We start from the raw sequence: 22963 nt of genomic DNA, 5'->3' as shown, positions 1-22963 counted from the left end.
TGTCCATTTTCTCTCCTCCTCTGACCAGCCGGTTCAAAACGAGGTGGAAAGGGAGCTCTAAAAGTACTAAATTGTGTTCTTCAAAAACACGGGAGATACGCAAGCGACGAAACAGCTGAAAGGGAAATGAGGAAAACAACTCCATTTGCAATAGGCTCAAAAAAAATACAATACTTGGGCATCAATCTAACCAAAGAGGTAAAAGATCTCTACAATGAAAACTACAAAACACTGAAGAAAGAAATTGAGGAAGACCTTAGAAGATGGAAAGATCTCCCATGTTCTTGGATAGGAAGAATTAATATTGTCAAAATGGCCATACTTCCAAAAGTGCTATACAGAGTCAATGCAATTCCAATTAAAATCCCAATGACGTACCTCACAGAAATAGAGCAAGCAGTCATGAAATTCATCTGGAAGAATAAGAAACCCAGAATAGCTAAAGCAATCCTTAGCAGGAAGAGTGAAGCAGGGGGTATCGCAATACCAGAACTTCAACTATACTACAAAGCAATAGTAACAAAAACAGCATGGTATTGGCACCAAAATAGACAGGTAGATCAATAGTACAGAATAGAGGACACGGACACAAACCCAAATAAATACAATTTTCTCAAACTAGACAAAGGGGCCAAAAATATGCAATGGAGAAAAGATAGCCTCTTCAACAAATGGTGCTGGGAAAACTGGAAATCCATATGCAACAGAATGAAACTAAACCCCTATCTCTCACCCTGCACAAAACTCAACTCACAATGGATCAAGGACCTTGAAATCAGACCAGAGACCCTGCATCTTATAGAAGAAAAAGTAGGTCCACATCTTCACTTTGTTGGCTTAGGATCAGACTTCCTTAACAGGACTCCCATAGCACAAGAAATAAAAGCAAGAATCAATAACTGGGATAGATTCAAACTAAATAGCTTTCTCTCAGCAAAGGAAACTATCAGCAATGCGAAGAAAGAGCCTACAGAGTGGGAGAATATCTTTGCCACTCATACTTCAGATAGAGCACTAATTTCCAGAATATATAAAGAACTCAAAAAACTCTACATGAAGAATACAAATAACCCAATCAACAAATGGGCTAAGGAAATGAATAGACACTTCACAGAAGAAGATCTACAAGCAATCAACAAACATATGAAAAAATGTTCACCATCTTTAGTAATAAGAGAAATGCAAATCAAAACTACACTAAGATTCCATCTCACCCCAATTAGAATGGTGATTATCAAGAATACAAGCAACAATAGGTGTTGGAGAGGATGTGGGGGAAAAGGTACACTCATACATTGCTGGTGGGCTTGCAAATTAGTGCAGCCACTGTGGAAAGCAGTGTGGAGATTCCTTAGAAAACTTGGAATGGACCTACCATTTGACCCAGCTATCCCACTCCTCGGTCTATACCCAAAGGACTTAAAATCAGCACACTACAGAGATACAGCCACATCAATGTTCATAGCTGCTCAATTCACAATAGCCAGACTATGGAACCAACCTAGATGCCCTTCAGTAGATGAATGGATAAAGAAACTGTGGTGTATATATATACAATGGAATATTACTCAGCCATAAAGAATAATAAAATTATGGCATTTGCAGGCAAATGGATGAAATTGGAGAATATCATGTTAAGTGAGATAAGCCAATCTCAAAAATCCAAAAGAGGAATGATCTCACTGATAAGCGGATGATGACACTTAATGGGGGGTGGGAGGGGGGCAAGAATGGAGGAAGGAGGGACTGTATAGAGGGAAAAGAGAGGTGGGAGGGGTGGGGGGGAGGAAAAAAATAATGGAATGAATCAAACATCATTACTCTATGTAAATATATGAATATGCAAATGGGATGCTGTTACTCCACGTACAAACTGAAACAGCATGCATCCCATTTGTTTACAATAAAAATAAATTAAAAAAAAAACACGGGAGAGAGCCAGGCACGGTGGTGCCCGCCTGTAATCCCAGCAGCTCAGGAAGCTGAGGCAGGAGGATCACAAGTTCAAAGCCAGCCTCAGTCATTTAGCAAGACCCTGTCTCTAAATAAGGCATAAAAAGGGCTGTGGATGTGGCTCGGTGGTTAAGTGCCCCTGGGTGCAAACCCAGGTACCAAGAAACGGGAGAGAATTGGGGGAATTTTTGAGACACAGGAACTTTAGGAGGCAGAGTTATAACCTCATGTGTCCACAGGGGGAGCAGGTGAGCCCTGGTTTGCTCCAGAAAGAAAAAAAAAACTGCAGGAGGCTGAGTATTTGGAGGCACCAGGCCTGGGGTGGCGAGTGAGGGCCAGGGGCGGACACAGGGTCCCTCTACCCCCTGCAAAGCCCGACCACCGTGCATCTTCTACCCTCCCATCCGCACCCCCATTCTATACGAGAGGAAGATAGTTCTAGAAAAATTAAGTCAGAATGATGCTAATAACACCGGAAGCTAGAAATCAGTGACAGAGGTCCTCAGATTTCCAACGTGACCTTCGGCTTCGAATTCTGTGCCTGTACCAGACTCGAAAATAAACACGTCCTGGGACACCCGTCTGAGGAAGCTACTCAGAAACATGCTCCAGCAAAGCAAAGGCGTCAGCAGCAGCAGAGGAAGACCCGAGGCCCAGGAGCCTGAGACGCAGCAGAGGCGAGTCCGCAGGTGACAGTGTCTCTCCCGCCTCGACTCACGAGCGGGTGGGCCTGCGCCCGGCACCTGTCTCCCTGGTGGACACTTGTTCTGCCTGCAGGGCGGCAGCGGGGACAGCTGAGGAACGTCCGCCTCAGCTCCCACACGTCTGCATTGTCTCCGGTTTTTACTGATAAGCAGGTGTCACTTTCTGCCGTTTAAAGACCAAGCACCACTAACCCACCCAACAAACTGAACCTGGGGGACACGTGGCGCCCGCTTCCCCGTCCCGGGGCCGGTGGCGACTTGCCAGAACTTCGATCTTGAAGTCGTCCATCACGTATTTCCAGTACTGGGAGGACTTGACGCTGAAGGGGTCGAAGGTGAGGTTCTCCATGGGGGTGACCAGGCCGTCCACTCTGCACAGCACGTCATCGATGCGCTTGGGGTCCCCCGTCACGGCCTTCAGTTCTGGACCAAATATGTTGTGGAATTCCTCCATAACCTGTCCAATCGGACAGAAACGGAGGTCGGCTTTTGGTTTTCTCAGGAATTTTCTAACTACAAACGGAAAGCACATCTAGATTCGCCTGAGGGTGGGAATCATGCTATGCCCACTGCGCTAGGACCACCTCCAGACACCGCAGCACTGCTCACGGGTCTGCACACTCTCCCCTGCCGGCTCCCTCAACTCTTCCCTTGCTGTTCCTCCTTGCAGCCAGCCAGCCTGCTTCCAGTTCCCGGTTCCTTCCTGCCTCAGGGCCTTTGCACTCACCATTCAAAGAGCCCTGTAGCTCCTATTTATCACTGAATGTCACTTTGTTGTGTCGACACTCAGACACCTGCTCAGAACCTAGCCACACTTCCAGAGCCCTCAACGGCTTCTCCTGGCCTTTCTCTCAGCTGTAGCTGTGACTGGGACCATCACATCGGCTGTCCTTTTCTTCTGCTAGAGGGACACTCCACGAAGCTATGGACTAGGGATGTGTTGGCAGGGCTGGCTTCCTGGGCATTTGCCCTGGACAGGAGCACAGGGCCCCTCGCTCAGACGTGGCCTGGGCCGGGTGAAGGCTCTGCTGTCCCCAGCACCCGCTATGAGTCACTCTTCCTGTGGCCCTCGCCAGTGCCGTCTGACGCGGCTGTGGAGCGTGAGCAGCCCCCGCCCTGTGCACTGGCGCGGTGCGCCGTGATGCCCCCACAGGCAGAGGCCGCCGAGGGACCCAGGAGACCCAAAGCCAGCCCAGGCAGGTGCACTGCACCTACGACCAGTACGCGGGGCCCCGCTGGCCACTCCAGCCGGGGAGGAGGCGGAGAAACACGCCAGCCGAGGACCCCGCCGTCCCTCCCCTCCTGCTGCTACAGCCACAGGCTGACGGTGACGCACGTAGGGAGGGGCAGAGGCAGGACACCCTGAGTCCCTGTGCCTCCCAGCTCCTCCGCGAGCCCGAGGGAGCTGAGCTGGCTGCCCGCAGGATGGCCACCTTATAGAACAGGACTGGCCGGGCTGCACAGGGCACTGCTCTTGGGTCCCGCAAGATACGTGCCTGCAGCGTCCCCCCGAGGCTCCTTGGACCCCCCTCTTTATACGGTGCTGCCGCCTTGGCAGACCTTGAACCCATGGCCAGGACAGAGGCCGGGGAGAAGGAAGGCGTCTGCATCTTTTTAAGGCCCATTTCCTGCCTTGGGAACAAGAGGCCTGGTGTGCCCGCCCTGCGCTGGCCACCGTGACTGCGGAGCTGACCCTGCGCTCGCCGGAGTGCCCGGCCCACGGGGATGAGGGGGCGAGGGGCCTTCCGGGCTCACCACCCCCGTCAGACACCAGGGCGGAGGCGCACGCTGACCCGGCGGGCGGGAGGACGGGCGTCGGCAGGAGGGAGGACCCTGCAGCGGGCACGGGGACCAGCAGCCCAGGGACGGAGGGAGAGCGTGGTGCATGGACAGAGGGACGTCGGGAAGCCCAGCAGCACGCAGTGCACCTGTGGCACATTCTGGAACGTTCTGTGGGCTCTCCCCTGGGCCTTTCGGACCCCAGCTCCAGGCACTGCCGGGCCAGACCGCTTTCCCTCTGCAGGCTCTGACTCGGATGCCGTCGGGACGGTCGGACGAGCCGCCGCCCCTCCACACACACCTGCAGGACGTCGTAGAGGTCCTGGCAGATGGAGGCCATGTAGTCTGTCCTCTCAAACAGACGCTTCCGGTCAAACTCCCACCGCGCCTCCCGGCCCGAGGCCTCGATCTTGGCCCGGGTGTCGAAATAGGCCTTCTTCCACATCTTGAGGGTGTTCTTGGCCTCCAGGGTCTTGTGCTGGGCGCTCGTCCTGTTTTCCCTGCCCAGAGAGGGAGGCCGTGAGGGGCCGGGGCATCTCCGAGGCCCCCGACCCGCTGCCGCAGCCCCTCCAGGTACCACAGGGAAGAAGGTGCAGTTAAGAGACAGAGGGACCGCCCACATCGGGCCCAGGCGTCCAGCACGAGGCCAGCCTGGGCCCCTGAGTCACCGCCCGACCTACAGTGCTGCCCCGCCAGCTGCACTGGCTCCCAGGGTTGGAGGGAGCCCCAGGCAGGGCCCAGGCAGCCTCAGGGCCACAGCCACGGCGCCATGCTGCCTGGCAAGTCAGCCTGGGCTGGGGGAGCAGGGGCCTCGGCCGCCAGGACAGTGGTCAGTCCTGGGGTCTGCAATGCCAGCCCAAGGGGACACTGTCATGATTTGGGGGCCTATTTCACCCATATCGATTTTACTTTAAGAAAGTAAAATAAGGGCTGGGAGCAGTACGCACGCCTGTAATCCCAGCAGCTCGGGAGGCTGAGGCAGGAGGATCGAGAGTTCGAAGCCAGCCTCAGCGACTCAGCAAAACCGTATCTCAAAACAAAATATTAAGAAAAACAGGCCGGGGTTGTGGCCCAGTGGTTAAGTGCCTGGGGTCAGTTCCTAGTAGGAAAAAAAAAAAAAAGGAAAAGAAAGAAAGTAAAATAGGGAGGGCTGGGCGTGCGGCCAGCGCCAGAGCGAGGCTCAGCAGGCACCGGGCCCTGGGCTCCGTCCCCAGCACGGAGGGTGAAGAAAGAAAGGGAAGGAAGGCTCCACGTCCTCAACCTCCTCCGTCACCCCTCAACACCCAAAGATCGCCCACCAGAGGGACCTGGGGCCCGGGATGGAGGCGCCCCTGACGCCCTGCCTCAGTCTCTCCCGGCAGAACCAGGAAGAAAGTCCCAGTTAAACTTTAACGTACGGATGAAATTATATGCGATCACAAAACATGATCACGTGACGTGGAATCGCTAGACTGGCCCATCGTGGGAGCGGCACATGCCTACGCACACGCATGCATTTTATACGTATTTTCCAAGCGACAGAATACAATCCATAAGCAGGAACGCAGCGCGGACGCATCTGCCACCGCGTGAGCCCTGTGAGCGTCTCGCTAAGTGGAAGAGGCTGGAGACGGACGGCCACACGCTGTCCCAGGCCAAGGGCCGCGGGGACATGTTCCCAGACTCCTCTGGGGTGTGGGAAGACAGACGTCCTGAAAGGGTCGTGCAGCCCGTGGACACACCCGGAGCCGTGGGCTTCAGCAGCCCCAGGGGACCCCGAGATCCCCCCCAGTGCCGCCCCGGCCACCCCGTACTTGAAGAGGGTGCGCAGGTTGACCACGCGGCAGACGCGGTCGGCGATCTCCCAGGCCACGCGCTCCATGAGCGGGATCATCCTCTCGTCCTTGTTGAAGTGCCGGGAGATGATCCACACCATCCGCAGGGCACTCATCATGGACGGGATGGTGTCCAGCACCACCTGGAAGCTGGCCCCGTGCGTGATGTTCTGTCGGGGGACGGGCGCGGGGAGAGAAGGGCCCGCAGTGAGCCACCCTCTCCTGGAGCAAGACAGCCGCGCCCGGAGGAGGGACCCGCTGACCAACAAGACCTGGGCCAGGAGTCCAGAAGGCAGAGGGGCGCGCAGTGGGGTCTTCCCGCGCAAACAGCCCACGCGGGCGGGTGCAGAAAGAGGGCGCGTATCTCTAGCCAGGGCTCCAGGTCTGTGGGGGGTGGTTCCGGGACCCCCTGTGGCCACCACAACCGGGGGTGCTCGGCTCCCTTCCTCACAGGGCTTGGCATCTGCATCCACCCGCTCCTGTGCCCTCCAAGTCACCTCTCGGCCGGGCTGTGCCTGACACAGCGGAAATGCTGTGACAGTGGCCACAGTGTGTGGATGTGGGTGACAAGAAATGACAAATAATGAGGCTAAATGAAGCCAAGACGTGAGCACCCTGCAGGAACGCGCACCTCCTGCCATGCGCTGCCTCTCCAGAGAAAGCACGCGGCCCCGGGCCTGGGCCTCCATCGCGCAGGCCTGCTCCTCTCCACACCTGGCCCTGCTTCGGCTCTGCAGGTGGAAGGTGGGCGACTTGGCGCTCGGCTGGCCTGCTGCCTGCCCCTCAGCGGCTGGGCACCACGGGAGGAGCGAGGCCACGCTGCGACCTTGAAGGCCAGGCGTGAGACATGGCGACCACGTGGAGAGGCCCTGGGCCCAGAGAGACGGCAAGGGACACCCAGGCCCAGACGAGGAGGCAGAGAGGCCATCCCGGCCACCACAGTGGCCACGACAGACCAGCCAGCTGAGGTCTCCCGAACCCCCAGCCGCAGGAGGGGAGACCGCCCAGTGGTCAGCCAGAGCGAGCCAGGGTTGGGCAGGGCGTGGCCGCAGCGTGGACAGCCAGTGCTATTTGCGTTTTGCACCCACAGCCGTCCGCTGGGACGCGGGTGAAATGATAGGCACTACGTCTTGTGACTCCATAGCCAGTCTCGAGGGCCAGCGCCGCCCCCCAGGGCTGCAGGCGCACCTTGAAGTGGCGTTCCACGGTAGACAGGAACCGCACGTTGTCCGAGGCCTCCGTGTGGAACTTGAACAGCTCGGCCAGGACGGGCTGCAGGTTGGCCACCAGCAGCGAGTCCGACTCCCTGATCACGTCAAGGACCTTCCTGACCGTCGGGAGCTTTGTCTGCTCGTAGAGGGCGCTTAAGGTTGCGTTTCTTTCCCGCCAGAACTCAATTTCGGCCAGAGGGCCGTTACCCTGTGAGGGGAGGTCAACACACAGCTCTGTTAGCGCAGGGAGTTTGCGGCTTCTCCAGCATCCCTTCCTCTCGTACCCACTGCTCCAAACAGGGCCATGCAGGGCCTCCGGGGAGGACTCTGGGCTTAGGACGGACCCATCAGCCAGCCTCTCAGGACTCCAGGGCTCTGCTTCCTCTGGACGACGCCATGTGCCAACGTGCAGCAGAAACTGCTGCGAGCTACACTACCAAGGAGAAGCCTCACCCCCAGGGAGGAGCTTGGAACCAAGAGATTCTCCGGCAAACACCATCAGAGTCCTGATCAAACCGTACCTGAAGCTAGCGCTGCGTCTGGGCTTCCCAGTTACATGAGCCAAGGTATTAGCTTTCTTATGTAAGTCAGTTGAGTTGGGGTTCCTGTTTGGAGCAGCCCAAACAATCCTGGCTGATACACAGAATTATCTGTCCAGTCCAGGCAGTAATGAGGTAGCTCACTAACATCAGAAGGCCCAGGAATGGTATCTTGGGTGTGTTCGCTTTGATTTTTTTTTTTTTTTTTTTTTTTTTGGCAGTGTTGGGGATGGAGCCCAGGGCCTCACACATGCTAGGCACACTTTGACCTTTTAAGGAAGTTACAACAGTGAGGAAAGAGGCCGGCTCACACAGATCCCCAGACTTGCGGCTCTCTCTTGGGGCGGAAAGTCCAACTTGTATCAAGGACTTTGGAAAGCCCTGCCAATCACCTGGGGCGTCTTCTTCAGCTGGCCCTCGACAGCCGCAGATATCTGATTCAACCAGTTTATCACACACTGCTCCAAGATCTCCACGGTGTCCGGATCAGCCGCCAGGTAGGACACCTCACCCTCCACACTGATGCTTGGCATTTCCAACTTGATCTCACCTGGAAGGACAAAAGTGTTCAGTCCGTCACTGGTTTAGGAAAATTGGTTAAGAACAATAACACTGAGTTAGTCATCTAGTTCTTCTCTCCATGTATCAGTACAAGGTCGACATCTTAGCGCTGGTACAAATCTGTCTCTGTCTCATTCTCCTTCATTAGAATGTAATGAAAACACTTCAGAGGCCTGTTCCAGGGGCTAAGTTCAAGCAAAAGGACATAGCTATCAAAGATATTCCTGAATTTACAATTTAACAAATTCAGTTTTTAAAAAATTGATCATGAAATCAGAGTTTAATAGATATTTAGATAAACAGATAAACCAGAAAAAAAGTGACCTCCTAGGAAATTGAGATAAACCAGGTGTGGAGGCACTTGTAATTCCAGCAACTTGGGAGGCTGAGGCAAGAGGATCACAAGTTGGAGGCCAGCCTGGGCAATTTAGTGAGACCCAGTCTCAAAGTGAAATGAAAAGGGTGGGAGATATAGTTCCATGGTAAAATGCTCTGGGTTCAATCCCAAGTACTCAAAAGAAAAAAGAAAAAGTTTCCTTAATGTGAAGAAAAGGAGAAAAAAAATTTTAATCCCAACTATTTGACTCAGAGGTTTGAGACCACATGGCATCCTTCAAACAAGAACAGAACGCTATGAAAAAGGTACGAGCACATACCTTTTCCCAGACTACTTAAGGATATACTCCTGTACACTGAGACAGCAAAACCCAACTAAGAAAAAAGTCCTGGTATCCCGGAAACACTGCTCCTGGAAAGACAGCTAGGAAACATGCTGAGAGACTGACTAGCCCACATTGCATCAGGACCCTGGGAAGGAGACATCCAGTGAAAGGAGGGCCTGCTTACGTGGAGGGAATTTTGGAAAAACAAAGAGGACTGTGTAAGATATTTTAAGGGGGAAAAAAAGGCAAATGGGAATGAAAAAGGTATACACGAAAAATTACCAAAATATGCTACTCTGCTCCGCAGTGAACAACATCCCTATAGCTGTAATAATGTACATCCTATTTGTCAGTCGATAAAAAGAAGGAATACAGCTATAACAGAAGGCAGGCAGTGAGCTGGCAGCAGGAAATGAGGGAGCAAGTGAGTGGAAATCATACATAATGCTACGATTAAGCAGAAACAGCCCATCCAGGAGCACCCTCCTGTAATCCCAGTGAAGCAGGAGGCTGAGTCAGGAGGATCATAAACTCAAGGCCAGCCTCAGCAACTTGGTGAGAACCTGGCCCAAAACATGAAAAGGGCTGGGGATGTGGCTCAGTGGTAAAGGGCCCCTGGGTGTTTTGAGCAGTGATTCAAATCGCCGTCTCTGATGGCCCTGTGGCAGGAGCTGGGCCTGGCTGGGAACTTCCTGGGCAAAGGTGCAGGTCAAGACCGCCCTGTTGCTGTGGGGACTCCCGCTTAGAGGGGGTTCTGGCCAGGCACGGGGCCATGGGTCTGGACCTGAGTTCAGACACCACTGCTGGGGTAGAAAGTTAGGAGCGCGAGCTGATGATCGCAATTGGCCGCCGGTCTCGGACCTCCATCCTGCACGCTTCAGGAGACCCTCAGAGACCCCTTCGATGATAAAGCCTCGGTAGTAAACGGGCTGAGTCGGCGCTGGCTCGCCGGCCTCTGTCCGGGATGATGCCCCACCTGGTCCCGGCTTCCTCTCTGGGCGTGTCTGCCATCTTTTCTGATCCCCACGGGTTCCTGGATTGACTACAGCTGTGCGGGTCGCAGCACCCGGGTCTAATCCACGGGAGAACATTTTTTAAAGTTTGGATCTCTCCACAAATGTCTCTCCTCTTTCCATTTCCAGCAAAGAAAACGCGCACGACGCGGAGCTGTCAAATCTTACTTTAAAGGAAGAAGGCGTTTGCTTTCCCAGGATAACCATCCACGGACGGGCTTCCTAGCCTGTGAAGCTATACACGATGTGGACATTACGAAGAACTTCTTGCCTTTTCTCCCTCAACCCCACCGCCAACCAACCTCCTTCCTCGCCTTGCTGATAAAGGCTCTGTTATCTTTTCATGGACCCAAAACCTACACCCACCAAGAAAGACCCGCACCTCACTGAGGCGGCCCCCCGGCCTCCCGGCCTCCCCACTCTGTCCTCCCCAGGCACCTCAACGCCTCTCCCCTCTCCCCGGCCAGGCTGAGGCACACGTGGGTCCACCCGCCCCTCCAACCTCCGGAAGCGCAGCAGCAGTGGTGCAGGCCACCCTCCCACGAGGCAAAGGGCCTCCTCCTCCAGGCAGCCCCTGGCGCTCCCTCCGCGTCCCCGCCAGGCCCGCTCCCCTGCGGAGCCCTAAGGTCTTTAACATCTTCCTGAAGCTCCTCATCCTGCCGTGGTTATCTGGGCCCTGGACTCAAAGAGCCCTGAGGACGAAGACTGGGTCGCTCCTTCCCGCCTCCCGGCACGACAGGAGCTGGTGAGGGTCACAGCGACCCACGCGGAACAGCACCGGGACTCTCGCTCCGCCTGCCTGGGGTACACCCGTCCTCGGCGCAGGAGGCCTACCTTCCAGCTGCTGCATTGTCCTCTGGATGCTGTTTGCGAATTTCTGGATGTTCATTAGGAACTCGTCCCGGATGAGCTGGACGCTGTGGTACTCCAGGGTCTCCCCCGGCAGGTTGACCTCGCGCATGAAGGAGTCGGAGGGCGCCAGGGCCGGGGCCCCCAGCGTCACGTCCGTCTTGTGCTGGTTGAAGGACAACGCTGGCAGAAAAACCTGAGAGGCCAAGTTTGTGGACAGGTCACCCGGCGCCCTCCCCACCCCCGGCCAGCACCGACCCTGGCCTCCGAGGCCCTGCTCCAGTTCGGTAGGAAGGTGCCCGGCGGAGAGGACTCGCAGCCAGGGCTGGGCCCCCAGGAGGGAGAGACCGCACGGGGCCCAAGACCACCCAACCAGCTGGACGACAACCCAGAAACGGCCCTGTGCCCCTTCCACAGCCGCCAGTAACTGGAGACACGTGCCAACATGATGACCGTTCAGCACCGTCAGCACACGGGCCCAGGACACAGGCCGGGTACTGAGGACTCGGCTCTGCAAGATTTCACAGGCATTTCTGAGGTCCCTGGGCTACAGTGACAGAGCCACCGGCCCACCGCAAAAAAGGAACCGGCAAATGCATGTGGCCCTGGGGCTGGGGATGTAGCTCAGTGGGCAGAGTGCCTGCCTGGCACGCTCAAGGCCCTGGGTTCAATCCCCAGCACCGCCGGAAAAAGAAAGAGGTACAAGCGGCTCAGTTTGGGTTTTTAGTTTTGCCTTTTTTCCTTAAAGTCTCCATGTATTTTGAAGACTCTCTGAACTTCCATGCATTTCCTGCAATACAGGAACACATAGTGCTGGGCCTGGAAGCTTCCAGTCCACTCCGCCGACTGCATGCTCAGTGGGGCGCGACCCCCCAGGCTGCACGCGGGAGGACTTCAGATTCCCCCCCAGCACCACAAAAGAAAGCCCGCCTGTACCCAGACCCTGGGCATCCCTTCTGTCACAAGACAGATAGCTGGTCCCCCACCGCTCAAAGCCCAGGTCCACCGATCCACCGGAACAGACTTACGTTCTAAATATTCTAAGATCTTAAATATTCACAGTAGATCATAAACCAGCATCAGAGTATGGTACACGATACGACACGATAAAACTAGGAGACGCGTATTCTAACAATCTAACAATTCCCTCTCGCTCAAACGCTGTCACAGAGACCTCGCCCACCGCCCGCCATCTGAGGACAGCGCGTCCCAGGTAAGACAGGCAGTGTGAACGCTGGGCTTCTCTCCATGCGCCTCATTTTCGAAAGAGCAGCCCGGTTCCCTGAGGTCCTCCAACGGGGACCCTCTGGGGTTTGTGACGTGCTATGGACTGGCAGTTTCGAATTCGTCACGTAGACTTCAACCCGGTGCACACGTCACCCTAGAGAGGACGACGGCTCTCAGGCTGCCCCGATGTGCTTTGCATGCGTCTCAGGAGTCCAAGTGGTGGACGGGACACAGGAGCCCTGGACACAGATCCCGGACGCCCCCGACCTCACATGGCAGGCGGCCCCAGAGATCCACGCTCCACCTACGTTGTTGCTGGCTTGCTGGGCTTTCATAATGAGCGTGTATTTCTTATGTAATTTTTTCAAAGAATAATTTTTTTAAAAATTTTTAGGTGTAGATGGACACTACGCCTTTATTTTATTTGCTTATTTATGCAGCGCTAAGGATGGAACCCAGTGCCTCGCACACGCCAGGCGAGCGCTCTACCCCTGAGCCACAGCCCCCGCCCTCCAAAAAGAATTTTGTACGAAGATTTTTACTGACAGTGACAGGAAGTGGAGGAATCTCGTCCTTCGTTGGCTCCTCGACCTGCAACCAGTTAGGATCGATCATCGCGCATCAGTCTATTCGATCGTGAAAGTCTGATCGAGGTGGTCTCGGAAAGCACAGGGGAAACGCTGTGGGGAGGTGGGCGAGCACCCGTGGGTGGGAAGGAGGCCATGCAGGAGGGAGCCACCCGCCGCCCAGTCTGCAGGGCGAGGCGGACGCAGTGAGGCCATGAGGCGGACGCAGTGAGGCCATCCCGGCCACTCTGTGGGACCCAATCACGTGGAAGCCACCGGCGCCCAAGCCCACCAGCCCTTCTCTGCTCGGCAGCACCCAGCACAGCCAGCCACCCCTTCCTCCCTGGAGGACTCCTCCTCCAGACTCCGGGTCGCCCTCCCCAGGAGTCCCTCCTCCCTCCTCCCTTCACCAGGTTCCTCCCTTGGTTGTTCCTTCCAGTCCTGGGCTTCATACCTCTCCAGGACTATGACGCCTGCAACCCGTCTGGTTGGCCTGTGGAGAACGTGGCACACAGGGCACACAGAGCAAGGACACAGGGCAAGGACAGAACCGGGAGACTCTTAGGAGGCTACTGCAATTGTCCTAGCAAAACAGGGTTGTTTGCTCCAACTCTCCTCTCAGTCCAAACCTTCTCAGTAAGGTCCTCCTGGCCACCCTACCAAAATGTCAAAAGCCCACCCTTACCACCTACAAACTCCCTGTGCCTCCTTGCTCCCTAGCCCCCTTTTCTGACTTCCTTTCCCCCCCAGCCCCTGTTGCCGTCCAGCATAGCACATATCTTCTCACTGATCTTCTCGAATGTAAATCTTCCCGCTAGACTATGCTCCTCGTGTCTGCGCTGTTCGCTGCTGCAGAACACAGTAGGCACTCACTACAGATCGGCCAGGTGACTGCCCCACCCTCTCCAGGAAGCTTCCGACTTGCACACCTGCTCACACTTCAACTCACGCGCCTGAGAGTCCTCTCCAGCTCAGTCCGTGCACGAGAGAATCCGGGGTTTCCCTCCAGCCTGCCTCCCTCCTCCCCCCCACATCTCAGCAGTGACCCCGCCACCTCCGGTGCTCAGTCCACCTCCCACACCCCAGTGCCCAGTCCACCTCCCACACCCCCCAGTGCTCAGCCTACCTCCTACACCCCCCAGTGCTCAGTCCACCTCCCACCACCCCCCAGCGCTCAGTCCACCTCCCCCGCCATGATCAGTCCATCTCCCCCCAAGTGCTCAGTCCACCTCCCACCACCACCCAGTACTCAGTCCACCTCCACCCCCAGCGCTCAGCCCACCTCCCGCCACCCCCCAGCGCTCAGTCCACCTCCCCTGCCATGATCAGTCCACCTCCCCCCAAGTGCTCAGTCCACCTCCACCACCCCCCCAGTACTCAGTCCACCTCCACCCCCAGTGCTCAGTCCACCTCCCACACCCCCATGCTCAGTCCACCTCCACCCCATAGTGCTCAGTCCACCTCCCACACTCCAGTACTCAGTCCACCTCCCACACCCCAAAGTGCTCAGTCCACCTCCCCCCAGTACTCAGTCCACCTCCCACCACCCCCCAGCGCTCAGTCCACCTCCACCCCCAGTGCTCAGTCCACCTCCCACCACCCCCCAGTACTCAGTCCACCTCCACCCCCAGTGCTCAGTCTGCCTCCCACACCCCCATGCTCAGTCCACCTCCCCCCACAGTGCTCAGTCTACCTCCCGCCACCTCCCAGTGCCCAGTCCACCTCCCACACACCCCAGTGCCCAGTCCACCTCCCACACCCCCCAGTGCCCAGTCCACCTCCCACACCCCCCAGTGCCCAGTCCACCTCCCGCCACCCCCCAGTGCTCAGTCCACCTCCCACACCCCCCAGTGCTCAGTCCACCTCCCACACCCCCCAGTGCTCAGTCCACCTCCCACACCCCCCAGTGCTCAGTCCACCACCCGCCACCCCCCAGTGATCAGTCCACCTCCCACATCCCCCAGTGGTACCCCCCTCCATTGCTCAGTCCACCTCCTGGCCGGTGGACGCTCTCTTCCTGCACCTCTGCACCCCGTCCTCAGCAGGTCCCTCTGGCTGCCTCCCATCGAGCACTTGCGTCTCCCGCCCTCCCTGACTGAGCTCTGGAGCCCCCACACCATCGCCGTCCCCTGGGCTCTCCTGCGGCCTCCTGTGGTTCCTGTCCCTCACTCCCCCTGGCCCCTCAGTGTCCCCAGTGGCGGGGACAGCTGCATGTCCAGCAGTGCCACCCCTGCATAAGCCCCTCCTTCCCAGAAGCCCCAGCTCTCCGTGGCCACGATGGCCATCCTTGTGTCCCTGACCGTGACCTTGGCGCCGGCTGCTTCCTCTGCCCAGGAGGCTCCCACCTAGACCCTCGCGAGTCTGCTGCCTTCACCCGGGTCTCCGGTCAGAGCCACCCGGGCCCCGGCCTCCCCGGTGAGGTCGGCTTTCTGATTCTTAAAGCTCAGACACAGCCCCTCATCAAGGCCACCCCGCCGCCCGCCCGGCTCGCGGACGCCCACAGGGCCGCTCTGTCACAGCGCCGGGCTGCCCTGCCTCAGTGGCTGCCACCAGCTGGTGCTTCCTGGTGTGTGGGGGTGGGCTCCACGTCTGTCCCCTGGGCACCCGAGAGCGCGGGGACGTGTCCGCACCTCCCCCTCAAGGGCCGCCCCCGCCCATCTGTGGGCGTCCTGGACGCGGTCACCTGGCACACGATGCCCCTCAGGAAGTGCAGCACGTTGGCACTGAGGACTCCGTACTCCAGCGTCTCGGGCATGATTTCCATGGCCTCCTTCATGTCGCTGGCCTCCGGGATGGACTCTAAACAGAGACAGCCAGAGCGTCGGGTGGCCGCCGCCCCCCCCCCCCCCCCCCCCCCCCCCCCCCCCCGGCTTGGGGACCTCCTCCCCAGGGACGCGCTCATGGTGGACTCCACACGCCCTGCCTCCTCCTCGAGCTGCAGCGGGTCTCGGGGCCCCAGAAAACGGGAACAGGGCCACCCCTGGGTCCTGGGGTCACACGCGGCGTGGGGTCAGCTCCTCTGGCTGAGGCTCCGCCAGCCGCACAGGGATGGAACCTGGCTTGTCTGTGCCCTGGGGACCAAACGTCTGTGTCCCCAGGACAGGGATGTCACCCTTACAGCCCCAGCCTGGTGGTGCTGCAGGTGGGACCTTTGAGAAGTGACCAGGTCGTGAGGGTGGAACCCGCGTGGGGACCAGCGAGCCTCCGGGGACCGCCAGGAGGGGCCGGCCTCCCCTCGCGGGACTCCGGACCTGCCCTCCTGGGGCTTTGACTCCCAGCCCCCGCGTGGGAGCACATGCCTGCTGTCCACACGGCCACGTCCAGGTCACTGTCACCTCCGCCACCCGCCGAGACACTTGTTTTGCCCCTCTGCCCAGCGACGCCTCGGCGGTCCCTCTCCACAGTGGCTTCCGGGCGGCCGGGTCACGCCTGCCCTTCCCACAAGGCCGTACTTGGTAAGTATTCGCTTTGCCCACCGCAGCCGGGTCAGCACAGTGGCCTCATGAAGCCCAAGCGGCCTCTCCCCGAGGCAGCCAGGAGATGACAGGCGGGACAGACGCCCTCTCTCCCCGGCCGCCATCTCCACCCGCCTCCTGCTGCTGTGCGCCCAGCGTGCTTCACCTGGACGGGGTACTTCAGGGAGAGATTGTGAAGGCACCCCACATGCTGCTCTTGGGGTGATGGACAAATTTTAATGCGAAGGCAAATTTGCAAGACAGAGTCTGTGCGTCGGAAGGGTCAGCTGTACCAGTAAAAGGTGGTGTTCTCATGAAAATGTCACAAGAGGGCCAGGGAGGCCAGCGGGGGAGGCCAGTGGGGGAGGCCAGCAGGAGAGTGCTTCCTAGCATGCCTGAGGCCCGGGCCCCATCCCCAGCACCGAGGAACAGAGAGGTAAAATGTAAAAAGAACCCCGTGTCTGTGTGCACCACACACACGAACTGTACCTTGTGTGTTTCTGAGAAAAAACACCACAGTCTGGTTCAGAGACTCCTCGGGGACCGGGGTGCAGAGCACCTGGAGATAGGTTTTCTCCACAATGCGCTTCACGGTCCTCTGAAACGGGGGGCCAATACCTGTCACGCTGAAGCTCACCTGTTCACCCCAGAACCTCCCGTCCAGGCCACAGAAGTGCTTCCCTCCCGTCCTGGCGGCCTCCGCTGACGGGCAGCTGGCATTTCTGGTAGCCAGCCGACTGGGCCACACCTGAGGTGGCTGCCCCAGGAAGGGTCCCGTCCACTGCACCAAGCCAGCCTGGCCTTCCGCTCTGAGGAAGCAGAGGCCGGCTGAACACTCAGTCCCAGCTTTAAGCTCCACCTGGGGACTTGCACAGGGCAGGCCTCACTCCCCAGGCCCGTGCTGCCCAGACCCCGCGTGCTCGGAGGGAAGGACGGGCCCTGGCTGGCCGGGGATGAGCTCTGAGCCTGCAGAACGTCCTGCCTGCTACGGGGTCTGTGCACCTGGGCCTTGGGCCAGGCCAGCGAGGCCAGGCTAATGTGGTTTGTGGTGGACGCCTGAGTCTGTATGCCCAGGGCCATGGGCCACCTGTAGCAGTCTGACCTCGGGAGTGGGGGTGGGGCTGGAGGCCAAGGGGGGACTGAGTGACCACGTGGACACTCTGTGGCTGTGACCCCCCAGTAAAATCTCTGGGCAGCAGGGCTCGGGAAGGGGAGGGGGGCTCCCTGGCTGCAGGACACCTGGTGTGAGAACTGGTGCCGTCCAGACTCCACAGGGGAGGACAGCCGGGAGCTGGTGCCAGGTGTCTCCTGGACCCCATGCCCTTCTGCCCTGCAGACTCCACTACCCACCCTCCTCTGTGATAAACCAGAACCATGAGGATTACAGCTTGAGTGGACGCTGTGAGTCCTCCCTGCCGGTCACTCCGTCCAGGCAAGGTCCTGGGGAGCCGGATGCAGGGTTCCATGACCCTATCCTACAGTCTTTAGGGGTTGGGATGTGGCTCAGTGGTAAAGCACCCCTGGTTCAAGCCTTTCGGGGTGCTGCTGGCTACCACTCCCGGGCCCTCCTGCCCCTCCGCCCCACCAAGGAGAACAGGCAGCCACGCATACTTTGGTGAAGAGATTTTCTAAATCTTCCTCCTCGGTGCCAGGTAGTGGAGAAAACAAGGACTCGCCGCTGAGATGCGAAAGCTTAGCTGCAAAACAGGATCCAAGGTGGAAGATCAAAAGGGCAGAAAATGGTTTCCTACCTGCAAAACCAGCCTGCACTCGTACACAGCGGGTTTCATTCAGTGGACGTGTTATCAAAAGGCCACACGTGTGTGTTCTTGACCAATGTCCAATCACAAGTTTGACTTACGATACACCTGGGGAGAGGGGCACTTCACTCATGCCAGGTGGTCCATCAGAAATCAACCTGCGTGTGTGTGTGCGTGTGCGTGTGTGCGTGCCCGCGTGTGTGCGTGCCCGCGTGTGCCCCAGCTGGTCCCTGAGGGATTTCCTGAGGCTTATCTTAAGAGGAAAACTTTAGCCAACATGTCAGGGGGTGCGCCCTTTCTCATGATGAGACTCACAGCGGGTGAGAAGAAAGTAGTCTAAATAAGAAGAAGGCCACTCTCCCGCGTCCCCAGTGATGGAGGTCAGTGGGGGAACCGGGGAGTCTCGGTCCTGAGAGCTTCCAACCAGTCAGGCCCTAACAGAGGAGGAGAGATTCCCTGGAGGGCCTACATGCCACCATGAGGGGCACAGCGTCCAGCCAGTGTGGCTCTGGAGTCAGCTCAGTGTGACGCGCCTGAATCCTGGTTCATAAAACGGAACCTAACCTCTACCAGCCAGATTCTGAAGGCTCAGACAATAGCACGGTCCAGCGCCCAGCTCGCGGGCCAGCAGAGGAAACTGTCTGTGAGACAGCAATGCCAACATTATGAGGCCCCCAGTAAAGACCTACGATCAGAAATACACTTAGGAGCCAGGTACGGTGGTGCACACTGTAATCTCAGGGACTCTGGAGGCCGAGGCAGGAGGACCACAAGTTTGAAGCCAGCCTCAGCAACTTAGTGAGACTATCTCAAAATTTAAAAAAAAAAAAAAAAAAAAAAAATTTCTTTAAGGGTTGGGAATGTGGCTCAATGGTAAAGCACCCCTGGTTCAATCCCCAGTTCTTACACACACACACACACACAAAACACACTTACTTCTCAGAAAAAACTAAAATGATGTTGTACATTCTAGATATTTTACCACCATAAAAAGAAAAAGGGGAAATATATTTAAATGCTGACTCAGAAACACGGGTGATCCACAGACAGAACAGGGTTTCACCCGCTCCACAGCCCGGGCCTCAGGTCCACTAGGGCTGAAGGCTCTGCGTTTCCCCAAGGCCCCGAAGGCCCTGCCGTGGCCCCAGCGGTGACTGGCCTCCTACGGAAGCCAGCGGGCACGTCGCTGCTCTCTTGAGGAGATGGCAGGTTGGTTAACAGATTCTCCTGAAAGTCAGCTGACCAGAGGAGCCGCCCAGATGGCCAAAGGCCTCTCTGCACTCTGGGCTTCGCACACCCGGGCTGCAAAGTGGCCCCTGGGCCTTGGCTCCTGCTTTCGGCAGGCAAGCGGAGGTGATTGGCAGCTGGAGTGGGGAGTGGGACAGCCCGCGGGCGCGAGCGGTCCGCGTTGGGGTCTCCGCCCTCACTGGTGTGCAGCCCGTCAGCTAGGCGTGCAGCTCTTCTGAGCCTTCTAGGGTGCTGGGCAGCATCTCTGGCCTCTACCCACCAGAGGCCAGGAGTCCCCACTTCCTACACTACTCCTGACATTGTCCCAAGTCCCCTGGGGGGCAAAATCGGCCCCCGTCAGTGAACACTGCTGCAGAGAACTGGGTCAGAGTATGTTGCTGAAGTCCCCCTGCCATGTCCCTGCGGCAGAAACCTCCGAAAGCTGCCCCGGGTGCAGAATGTGGCACTGCGCCTGCCGGAGTCTACAGCACCTGCCCTGCCATGCTCCCCACCCGGCCACCAGCGCCATCCTGGGTGCAGACTCGCTGCGCCTGGGAGAGTCTCTGAAAGGGACGCAGCTGTCATTGGCAGGAGGGGACACTGCCTGCCTGTGTGAGAACAGTGCCTTTATGGTCTGAGCCGTGCTGGGTTGAACACTGTCCCCAACTCCTGTCCACAGAGCCCAACCTTGGAGATGCTCGAGTTAAGCCAAGAGCCTACAGGGGGACAGTGGGCCCTGAATCCAGCGCCTGGCTCAGAGGAGGGACAGGGGAGCCAGTCACACCAGGAGGCGGCCGAGGAGCAGACAGGAGCCAGGCTAGGAAGAGCCGAGGAAGCAGGGAGGGCCACCCAGGGCCCCAGGGGAGTGGGATCTGCAGAACTGTGGGAGGACACTGGCCCCTGCCCTGGCCGCCCCGCACCTGGCCCTCGGTCGGTGGATGAGCTCTCTTCCTCCTCCTCCTCCTCTTCTGACGCGGCGGGCATCTCGCTGTCTGCAGAGCCCAGGCATGGAAAAGGAAACGCAAACGTGATCTTTCCTGCGTGAAACACCTGACACCTTTGCCCTCCGTGGAGCCGAGGGACTGGGAGGCGCCCACCAGGAGACTCATGCACGTTTCAGTAAAACGAAGGAAGTCCAGTCACTGGGGCCAGCCTTCGAGAACAGGAAGGAAAGTTTGTGCTAATTCTGCCAGGAGAGGAGGGACCAAGAATGATCACAGATTTACCACCAGCCCCGAAGGAACACAAAGCAGGGAAGAGGCTCCTGGCTGCAGTAATCTTAGAGTTCAAATTCAGCTTTAGCAACTTAGTGAGGCCCTAAGCAACTTAGCGAGACACTGTCTCTAATAAAGTACAAAAAGGGGCTGGAGAGATGGCTCAGTGGTTAAGTCCCCTGGGTTCAATTCCCAGTACTCCCACCCCCCCCCCAAAAAAAGAAGAAGAAAAATGGTCACAATGCTCAATTGCATGCTAAACATGTTACTGCTGTTTTAAAAACTGAAGAAGTGCACTAGGAATTATATAAAGGGAACTTGGAACCAAGGAAGCGCATCTGCTTTACACCTATTTCAGAAAAAAAAAAAAAAAAAAATGAAATTGACCCAACCCAGTGTCCGTGAGACTGTTAGGAAAAGGGAACCATGTCCACGGAGGCTGGGCGGGATGGGCAGGGCCTCCGTGCAGGGTGGTTGGCAGCCCTGTCCAAATCGCAATGCAGGTGCACTCTTAGAGACCTGTGCTGCAGAAATACACAGGGCACACAGAGGTCAGTGGAGTCTGCTGCATTCTGGGTGGACTGGAAAGGTCCAGTGCCCACTAATTCGGGAATGGGTAAATGAAGTGTCCTTCAAGTCTATAACCCCAGTGGCCCCTGCGGGAGCGGGAGCAGAACGGGGCTTCGGGAGGAAGAAGCTTGGTTTCCTCACTCTACTTTCTACGCTTCTGCTATGTGACTTAAGGGACCAGGACTCTGGTGATACTGGCGGGACTGTTTTTGGAGGTGAGTAGGTTGCTGACTGATGTCTGCAGTACAATTGTCGGGACTCCAAGAAGCAATGTCCCTAGAAGAAAGGATCCAATTAGATCATTCAAGGCTCTTTGAGGTCTGAAGGCTTAGTAAGCAGAGAGTGAGGACAGTATGCCCAGTACTGTGGAGAAGAGGCTCCTCTCCCACCTCCGGCCAGAAACCAACACAAAGGCAGCCCTGGAACCTCAGGGGTCGGCAGCCTTGAGAGTCGCCAGGGACAGAATGCTTAACATTCTCACCATATGTAACAGGGCAGACGGGGCAGAGGGACCCAGAAGCAGGTCACAGCTGGGGGCATTTCTGAGTGACCTTTGGAGGGACCAGAAATTAACGAGGGAGACCCTGTGAAGTGAGACTCAAAACCGCTTCCACAAAGGACAGCATATCCAGGCAGGAGACAGCGGGGCTGACCAAGCACTAGTAGACGCAGCAGAAAAGAGCCATTCAGTCAGTAACAGAGGCCCTCTCAGTGGCAAGAAGCCCACGTCACATTTGTTTTTCAGGGTCTTGGTGTTAATTTTTTGAAGTATCAAGGTCACTGACATGGAGATACATGTTTAATAGTCCCGCCTGTGAAGTGTGTCCTTGTAGCCATGAATTCACTTGGAGATAATGAAAGAGCCTAAATTAGAGACCAGGTATAAGTATAATGGTCAGATCCAAAACTGCCTTGGGGTAAAAAAAAAAAAAAAAAAAAAAAAGAAAGAAAGAAAGACTGGAAGCTCAAAAAACGTTACCAAGTGGTCTTCTCTCTTAGTGCTACAAGTAACTTGTTACTGTTTATTTGTGGGTTTGGATTTCTCCATAATAAATACGTGTATTATTTTCTGCAAGTAAATAATGCATATTTAGGGTTGGGGTTGCAGCTCAGTGGTGGAGCGCTTGCCTGGCATGTGTGAGAATCTGGTTTGAGTCTCAGCACCACATATAAATAAAAGGTCCAACCAAAAGTAATTCAAAAAAACAATGAATATTTTAAATAAATGAATGTGTCCAGTACCCTTATTTAAGAAAAAAAAAAAAAAAGTCTGCCTGGAACCGCGACTGTCAGAGGATCTGCAAGGGACCAGGGAGTCCTGAGCGGAGGAAGACTAGCTCAGGAGGCTGGAGCCACAGGCTCACAGCTGTGCTCCGCGGCCCCGCCCCAGGGCGCCCTGCGCTCGGTCTCCTACCCCGTCCGCCTCTGCACCAGCCTCCCCGCCCCAGGGCGCCCTGCGCTCGGTCTCCTACCCCGTCCTCCTCTGCACCAGCCTCCCGCCCCTCTGTCTGAGCTGGTTCGACGCGAACACTGAAGGCGGACTGCCGTTTTTAGAGCCCCGTTGGGGAGGCATCTCTTCACCCTGCGGGACGGCCCTCCGCCCGTCCACGCATGCTACTGGACAGCAGCGCTTCCCTGCCTCTGCGACTGCGGGCGAGGTACTCGGCCTCCCGGTGCCAGTCCTCCATTCGTAGAGCGAGGGGCAGGGACGGCAGTCTGCCCACGCCCAGGATTAGTGAGTGGACTGAAGCGTTTGGAACTGTGCCCGGTACACAGCAAGGGCTGTGGGTTTCCACTCCAGGCCTGCCCTCCCGGCCGGCCGGGAACCCTCGGGGCGGGGGCGCGCCGTCGGCCGCTGT

At 57.2% G+C, this 22963-nt stretch overlaps 1 protein-coding gene across 1 annotated transcript in view; it reads right to left on the bottom strand.

Moving 5' to 3' along the window:
• DNAH10 (dynein axonemal heavy chain 10) overlaps window positions 1-22963 on the bottom strand; it is a gene marked incomplete at its 3' end in the record, with an annotated part of 138752 nt that overhangs the window by 115436 nt on the left and 353 nt on the right. Inside the window, exons 2-11 of the mRNA XM_079150513.1 lie at window positions 20241-20312; window positions 17945-18030; window positions 16823-16931; window positions 15562-15677; window positions 11071-11281; window positions 8393-8550; window positions 7439-7669; window positions 6230-6420; window positions 4738-4936; window positions 2920-3114 (exon numbers count right to left, since the gene is read on the bottom strand). Of these exons, the coding sequence (XP_079006639.1) occupies window positions 2920-3114; window positions 4738-4936; window positions 6230-6420; window positions 7439-7669; window positions 8393-8550; window positions 11071-11281; window positions 15562-15677; window positions 16823-16931; window positions 17945-18030; window positions 20241-20312 (1568 nt within the window). The remainder of the gene's footprint in view (window positions 1-2919; window positions 3115-4737; window positions 4937-6229; window positions 6421-7438; window positions 7670-8392; window positions 8551-11070; window positions 11282-15561; window positions 15678-16822; window positions 16932-17944; window positions 18031-20240; window positions 20313-22963) is intronic.

This window comes from Sciurus vulgaris, assembly GCF_902686455.1.
Source record: "Sciurus vulgaris genome assembly, chromosome: 8".
Lineage (NCBI taxonomy): Eukaryota > Metazoa > Chordata > Mammalia > Rodentia > Sciuridae > Sciurus > Sciurus vulgaris.
This window is presented reverse-complemented; position numbering and strand designations above follow the sequence as displayed.